The sequence below is a fragment of the Planococcus citri genome, chromosome 2 (genome assembly GCF_950023065.1).
Source record: "Planococcus citri chromosome 2, ihPlaCitr1.1, whole genome shotgun sequence".
In the NCBI taxonomy this organism is placed as follows: Eukaryota; Metazoa; Arthropoda; class Insecta; order Hemiptera; family Pseudococcidae; genus Planococcus; species Planococcus citri.
In genome coordinates, this window is record NC_088678.1 from 65879387 (window position 1) to 65887348 (window position 7962).

General features: G+C 34.0%; 2 protein-coding genes across 2 annotated transcripts; one reads left to right on the top strand and one right to left on the bottom strand.

Moving 5' to 3' along the window:
- The first annotated feature begins 1963 nt into the window (after positions 1 to 1963).
- On the top strand, positions 1964 to 4269 carry LOC135837152 (uncharacterized). The gene is made up of 2 exons (XM_065352331.1): positions 1964 to 2487; positions 2608 to 4269. Exons 1-2 carry the CDS (start codon positions 2449 to 2451, stop codon positions 3844 to 3846), a joined length of 1278 nt encoding a protein of 425 aa, XP_065208403.1. The 5' UTR covers positions 1964 to 2448; the 3' UTR covers positions 3847 to 4269.
- Positions 4270 to 4773: 504 nt separating this feature from the next.
- Positions 4774 to 6874, bottom strand: LOC135837151 (uncharacterized). Its single transcript, XM_065352330.1, has 5 exons — positions 6492 to 6874; positions 6188 to 6399; positions 6013 to 6108; positions 5584 to 5920; positions 4774 to 5501 (listed from the first exon to the last, which is right to left on the bottom strand). The coding sequence occupies exons 1-5, from the start codon at positions 6694 to 6696 to the stop codon at positions 4813 to 4815; spliced, it is 1539 nt and encodes a 512-aa protein (XP_065208402.1). The 5' UTR covers positions 6697 to 6874; the 3' UTR covers positions 4774 to 4812.
- Between the last annotated feature and the right edge of the window lie 1088 nt (positions 6875 to 7962).

A 7962-nucleotide genomic window follows, 5' to 3' on the forward strand; every position in this document is an offset into this window, starting at 1 on the left:
GTGTACTTATACAATATACATCTCTATTATGGATATGTCTCCGCAGATAACATTTTTAATTGGTATTGATAGGTATTAATAGACTAATTAATAACATCGTAATCGAGTGTAATGCTTGAAAAAATATACCTACTCAATTGAACTTTTTGATAATAAATGCAGCTTGATATCGTTAGGGTCATAGATAAATAATATGATGAATAAGTGAAAGCGATTTTGTATTATAATTAGGTAATTGTTTTTATCGTAATTTATTCGTTGTGAACAACCAATAAAAATTATTTAATTATTGGATTAGCCTACATTCCACAAACTCACTCTCGATTTCTCATGCAAAGGTGCAAAATAAATTTTACGTAAATACTTACGTAGATAACTCAGTTGAAATTTGGCTCACTGAGATAGCATGCCACCCACACCTCGTTGTAAGATTTTTCAATTTGAATTCAATTTTACCAATTTTAACAACCTGATTTTTTTCTAACTACGAGTAGGTAAGTAAAATTATCCCAACTTCCCAAGAAAAGATTAACTTCCGCAGCTATAATACTGCAGTTCACACAATAAAGCGATAGTTGAAATACGTAGATACTAGATACTAGGTAGATAGACACTCATAGTCATAGCCTACATATTGTAGATGAAAAGTAACCCGTAAAATACCACCCATAAACATGACTCAGTTTTGCTTTGCTTCAGCAATAAATGAATAAGTAGCTCTTCACAAAACCTACTTACTTGAAAAAAAAAAAAAAACACAACAAAGTACTTCAATGCAACCGCCGCGCCGCGGTACGAAAATAAAGGAAGCAAAATGCAAAGAAAGGTCGAAATTGCGCGATTCTTATTTCGAAGACCGAAAGACGAAAGGCGGAAAGAGGAAAAGATTCGACAACAAAACGAACCAGTCACCAGCAAGTCAATCCGCTTCGGCGTTAGAATAAAAGGCTTGTTATCTTACTAATAAAAATGTTTACCAAAAAAAAAAAGGAAAAAGGGATTGATTTTTTTTCTTTTGTATGACTCGTACAAGACTTTTCACCAGTTCGCTGTGTTTAACCCTTATTAAGGCAATAAAAATTAATTTCTCCCGCTTCGACAGAACACACAATATGATTTTTATCAAGATTATATGTAGTACGTATCTCAATCTATACATGTGATGTCTAATTCGGAATATGATAACAGGGTATTTTTGCTGAATAGTCGAAGTCGTGTTTATTTATTTCGTTGAGAAAGAAAATTCGATTACGGGCGATGGGTGAATGTAAGAACATACACGACTACATACCTACAACAGGAGTCAATAATCGAAAAGTAATATTTTACAGGGTATGGCAACGGTTGAAATCCTATGAAATGCCTATCATGTTATAAATACGTAGTACCTCTACCGGCTCTACCTACAGTTGCGTTTTTTTGTCACAAAAATAACCACTTGAACCAAATTGCATTTTAGTTTTTCAACAAAATAAACCAGGTACATTTTCAAAGTGTGCATCTTTGATTCGAATGGTACCCTACCACGATTTTAAGAAACAGTATGGTTTGAAACTTCCACAACCAAAATTCCATCTGCTGAAATGGATTTTTTTTAATTTTTGACGAATTCTTGAAAATTCAAAATTCACTATTTTTGACCATTTGGGTACCTAGGTGGATTTTTTTCATGAAAATACGGTAATAAGAATTAATTCTGATGTCCTGAACCAAACTATTATAATCTCCTCGAATCATATTTCATCATTTTAGGAAATTTAGGATTTTGCAGCACAATTATCGATTTTTCCAAAATTTTGAAATACCTTCAGAAGGCTTGGAAATCAATTTAGGTAGCCAAGAATCGAGTTTTTGCTCATTCTCGACCTGTCTAACGAGTTTATATCCGCATTTTACCCAATTTTCAGAAAAAAAATCAAAAAACAAAAAAATTTTTGATCGTTGGGAAATTTTCTAAAATAAGGCTATTGACGTATTGCGGGTTGCGTGTCGGTTTGCCTGCACGTTATCGGTTTGGTGGGCGTCTTATCAGTGTTCGGAAACCTTTCATTAATTTTCGCAATTTTCGCTTCCAATTAATTGAAATACAATTTTATTACGATTAATAATGATTTAAAATGATCAAAATGTGAAAAGTGAAAGTTTGTTTGTGTATTTCTTGCCTTCGGCAATTTTTAAAACACAGTAATTTCAAGTAATGAGCACCATGCAGCAGGCCTGCATGTCTTCACCGTCTTGGGAGTAGATCCATATAAGTTATATAATGAGCGAAGCTCAAAAAGTGTATGGAAGAATCTCACGAAGCAGAATATTCCCGCTTTAAACTATGGTCACGTTTATGATTTTCTGATAGAACGTCCGAGCTACGACGGCAAAGAACAGAAACGGGCCTTCAAGGCAACGGAATCGTACAAATTTTTCATCGATAGATGGGTTGAAAAAATAGTAATGACGTCCATCAAAAATTATGTATTGGTGATGGCCGAGGTTAGTATTCGTGTTTTCAAATATTATTTACCTCGTACGCGAAATCTGTAGCCACCAATAGTCTCATTACATTGCTCTACGTCTTTACTTTTTTCACTACTGTGACTTTTTTTCTTTCAGGTGAAACATTCCCAAAAATTGAATGAAAAGAACCTTGTGCCTTGTGTGTTGATAAATGATGAACCGAAAATCATTTGCGCAGGCTGTACATGTATCGCCGGTCTTGATGAGGCATGCAGTCACGTCGGAGCTATATTGTATTATCTTCTCAGCTTGGCAATTCAGAAAACGAGTGCAACTGATACGACACGAACATGGGGTGTACCATCTCAAAAGTTTAAACTACTTCCTAAGAAAATCGGAAATATTAATTTTGTAGCAGCAGTGAAAAGAAAACGTAATCCTGAGTTGAAAGCTAAGAAACAGATCACTTTTAAGAAGTACCCAGCTGAGAAGATCCATGACCTGGCTAATTTACAACAATTCCTTCAAGGATTGGAACCATCGAATCCGAATTGTTCGGCATTTAGCGTGGTACCGCCATTTCAACAGAATCTAGCTAGAAAAATTGCGAAATTTCCTTTGATATATAATCGTCTGTATACTGACGAAAATTTGTCATTAAATTATGACGAATTAGTAGAGAAAGGGAAGAACTTAAACTTCAACTTGACGATCTCTGAAATTGCGCAAGTTGAATTGAATACAAGAAAACAAAGTCACTGTGATGATTGGTTCAAAATCAGAAAAGGTAGAATTACTGCTTCTATTGTAAAAGAAATGTGCGCTGCACAAGGTAACTTTTCTAACATGTCATTGATAAAGAAAATCTGTTACGGAGTGAAGTTTTCCAACGCAGCAACTGACTGGGGATGTAAACATGAATCTGATGGTATTAATAAATATTTCTCCGTTCGTGAAAGCCAGCACTACGATTTGGAGGTGGCTCCCAGTGGATTTTTTATACACCATGCTTACTTTCATTTGGGAGCGACTCCTGATCAGCTTGTAAGATGCGCCTGTTGCGGAATAGGAATTTTGGAAATTAAATGTCCATTTTGTCTTCGAAATAAAAAGATGGCGGACTTATTGTACCTGGAGGAGTCAAACGGTTCTTTATCATTACGTAAGAATCATAACTACCATTATCAAGTCCAACTTCAATTGATGTGCTGCGATGTCCCATATGGAGATTTTTTAGTTTGGAGTGAGTCAGAAGAACCTTTTATTCAACGCATTTACCCAGATAGAGCTGTGCAACAAGAAATAATTCAAAAAAGTTCTGCTTTTTTTCACAACTCTATTCTTCCGGAATTACTGGCAAGATATGGCAGTCGTCTACGCAAGCTTCAACTATAAGTTTTCTGTAGTTTAGTACTTTTTTTATTCTCTTTTTATTCTTTTTTGTTTTTTACTCTTACTCTTCAAAGTTTTATTTACCTATAAGTTGTTTTATTATGCTCGTTGAAATAAAAACTGATCTACGCAAGTTTCAACTATAAGTTTTCTGTAGTTCAGTACTTTTTTTGTTCTCTTTTTATTCTTTTTTGTTTTTTACTCTTACTCTTCAAAGTTTTATTTACCTATAAGTTGTTTTATTGTGCTCGTTGAATTGAAATAAAAACTGATGTACGCAAGCTTCAACTATAAGTTTTCTGTAGTTTAGTACTTTTTTTGTTCTCTTTTTATTCTGTTTTGTATTTTACTCTTACTCTTCAAAGTTTTATTTATAAGTTGTTTTATTGTGCTCGTTGAAATAAAAACTGACGATCCTTTTTCTAACTTGTGTATTTTTTCAATTTATATTTTTATAAATGACCGTGTGACTGATAATTTGAAATGAGCGAAAAACGGTAGTGAAGAACAAGAACATAATTTGATAATAAGTAGGGCTAGGATTTTTAAGCGCTATCAAACTCGTTTCAAGCGCTGTAAAAATACAATAAAAATGTAAGAAAAAAGCAAAAAAAAGCGCTATCAAATCCTACCATGTTACATATCAAAATTAAGGTTTTTTAAAACGTGCAAGATACCTCCCTTAAGTACGTATAACTAACTTGAACCAAACAATTTTACAAATTTTTCACCTAAAAAAGGTAACAACGAAAAAAGGCAAAATTTCTGCGTTTTTGGGCCAAAATAAGCATTTTGAAGCATTTAAACCCAAAAAAAGCAAAAAAAAGCACTATCACCTTTCACCATTCGCCTCAGAATGCAATGAATCGCAAACGAAATGTATCTATGCCGTATAGGGTGTTGCTACAAGAAAAAAGCATTATCATAAAAATCCTAGCCCTAATAATAAAATAAACAACAAGAACAAAATTACAAATCAACAATTCTATCACATAAATTGGTAAGTATACAGCAGGTTCGTAATACAATATCGAGTAAAGGGACACCATTGTGTTCACAATTCAAAATTGTGATAGGAATTACACCATTTAAAATTTCAAATTTTTGGCGAAGAACTCCGATTACTCGTTCAACATGAATTCTGACAGCAGAGATCGATCTACTTTCTTGTATTTCTTTATTATGAAGTTGATTTTTTCCTTTAACAAAAGCAGGCGTTTTTAAGGTGCACTGTTGAACTGCTACCACTTCGCTGATACGAAATCCCCTATCAGCAAGAACAATGTCACCTGGTACCAAATGGTCTAGAAACTCAGGTTCCTCTGAAATGTGTTTGTCAGATGCACGGCCTCCCCACCCAGATGAAATGTACGAAATGAAGCAGTGAGGTGTGATTCCTATAAGAAATTTGACCGTATGAGCGTGATAGTACGTAGAATACAGCAGTGAAGCAGCTTCCATCGAACTTGGTCGTTCTGTTTTTATGCCAAAGGTATCTATGATAACTGCTACTGAATTTCCAAAAGCTGCAATAAAACACTCCGGCATAAGCAGACGCAAATTTTTTCTTTCTGGCCAATGAACAACATATCGCAAGGAGTATTCTAATAGAACCACTACTTTTTCAAATACTCGGCTAGCAGTGTCAGTAGAGATATCTGCAAGGGAATAAAACGATGTAGGTAACTTTATAAGTAATAGATCAGTTCAAAAGTAACAAATATCAGTAAAAAATCTTACCAAATCGATATGCCAAATCTGCAAAATCGTAATTTTTCCTCAGCTTCATCAGTGTTAGCAGTAATTTTTGAAAGTTGGTCAATTTGCGAACAACCACATGGTTTAAAGACACGTCAATGTAATTTAGAATGTGTTTCAACAACTTGAAATTTGAAAGTCCGGTGAAATATTTCGTTTTTTTGTCATTATTTTCGAAGCTCGCTTCTGTCAATGATAATTGTCCAACTTTGTATTGCAGTCTAGCATTTGATAAACGTGAATTCGTCAATTGTTTCAGGAGATTTGCTATAATTTCTTTATCGTCCACAATATGTTCTGATGTGCCAGTATTCTGTGCCTGCAAATGATATGATAACGTAATGAATAGAATATATATCAGCCAGTCTGAAAATGAAGTTGTAATAAGGAAGCAAATACACAGAGCCTTACATTTTTTTCGTCGTTATTGCCTACATTTTCAGATGCGATTTCATTACGAATATTTTCCACAACCATTCCATTTTCAGCCGCTACTCCATTGTGCACCTACGATTACAAAAGTGAGAACAAATTAAAACATCACAAACTAAACTCTAAATGATAATAATCATATGTGTGAGCTCACTTCATCAAAATCTGGATCATTTCGAAACAATTTTCTTCTCAAACGATCGCGTTTATATATCCAATTTATGTCTTTGACAGATGATTTAGGAGTAGTAACGGGTGATTTCAGAGATTGAGGCGACACAGCATTTGTTTTTTTTGGAGTCCGAGTAAGATTACGAGTAGGCGCCCAATCTTCATTCTTGATATCTTTAAAATGAGCCGGTTTTCCTAGAATGAAATGAAAAAAAAGTCACGTCAATGTACATTTCTATGAAATAAACCAACTGAAATCTAGAATAATTCTGAACGTTTCAACTTACCAGTAACGAAATGCCGATCACAAACTCTGAAATTCTGTATATTTTTATCAAACACTTTTTTTCTGCATTTGAAATAAACATTCAACCAAACTCTTCGCCGATCTTTCAGAACGGCTTGATCGACTTGGCCAACTTGCTTGTTTATTTGGGGGATTCGAAACAAGGAACCCTCTTTTCCCCCACATAAACTACAAGTGTTGACCATGACTTTTCATTTTAAAAAAATTCAAAATTCAAAATTGAAGAAAAAACGATAAAAAAGCATAAAATTTTGAAGGTTTTCTTGAAATTTTTTTGAGCACTGATAAGAATGCCCACCAAACTGATAAGGTTCAGGCAAACCGACACGCAACCCGCAATACGTCAATAGCCTTATTGCATGAATATCTGTATCTTTACTAAAACTCATCCTCTGAGGACCGTCGAGAGGGAGGGGGCAAAAGTATTTGCAGGAGCGAAAAAATTGAAACTTCTAAAAAAATAAGTAAGTACCTACCTATATAATTCAACTTTTAAAGTTTCAAAGTGAAAAAATCAACTTCTCACAAAAAAGTAATTATCGTTTTTATGCCTCTCGAAATACAAATTTTCAAGAGCTTTCACCCTCACTTGGGCCCGTTTCATTTTTTTTTCAAAATTGACATCCTTTTAAAAAATCTTTAAAATTCTATAATTTAAAAAAATTTAAAAAAAACATCATCGTTTCGAGACCTCTTGAAATCAAATTTTCAAAAACTTTTACCCTCGGGTCAATTTGTTTCTTGTTTGAGATTTTTAAAAATATCACATTTGAGCCCCATTCTACAGTCTCCAGCGCAATTTTCGGTTTCTCCAGAAGGAACGAAATTCGAACAGGTAGTAAAAATCTAGTTATGGCTCATTCTCACCCCTGCACCTCGATTTCTACTCGCTCAAATTCATTTCTACGTCATTTGAAAAAATTAAAAAATTCTGAAGAAATCGAAAATCGTGCTGCTGGTGGCTTCAGAATAACCGGAAATGATGAATTTCGGCTCGGGGATGTTGATACTTATTATTTTCAGGGTCGATTTCCTTCATCTTCACCAAATGAATAATATGCACATTTTAAAATAAGTCGAAATCGTTGAAAATGATCAATTTTGAATTTTGAAAGTCGCCAAAATTCGAAAAATATTCCTTTTGTGAGCTGGATCAAACGAGTTTGCCCTAAAAATCCCGAGACCAAATTTTTAGGGGCATAAGTTCATTTTTGGACTTTTGGTCACTTCACGAAAATTTAAAAAAGCTGCAATTACAGCAAATCTCCAATTTTTTCAAAAAATATAATTTTTATTCTTTATTTCAACACTCTTAACAGGAAAACAACCATTTTTGAGCCATTCTGGAGCCCTCAGCAAGTCATCAATTTTCTCAAGGAATTTCAAATGAATGCAGTAGAGAGACCAAAACTGAACTTTGGAATCTATGCAGATAATTTTCGTTGGTGTAA

Bases quoted from the DNA above. Each gene is read 5' to 3' on its own strand.
- LOC135837152 (XM_065352331.1), top strand. From the start codon at position 2,449: ATGACGTCCATCAAAAATTATGTATTGGTGATGGCCGAG. The intron at 2,488-2,607 runs GTTAGTATTCGT...TTTTTCTTTCAG, and splicing joins ATGTATTGGTGATGGCCGAG to GTGAAACATTCCCAAAAATT.
- LOC135837151 (XM_065352330.1), bottom strand. From the start codon at position 6,696: ATGGTCAACACTTGTAGTTTATGTGGGGGAAAAGAGGGTTCCTTGTTT. The intron at 5,921-6,012 runs GTAAGGCTCTGT...TATCATTTGCAG, and splicing joins GCAATAACGACGAAAAAAAT to GCACAGAATACTGGCACATC. The intron at 5,502-5,583 runs GTAAGATTTTTT...ATTCCCTTGCAG, and splicing joins AGATTTGGCATATCGATTTG to ATATCTCTACTGACACTGCT.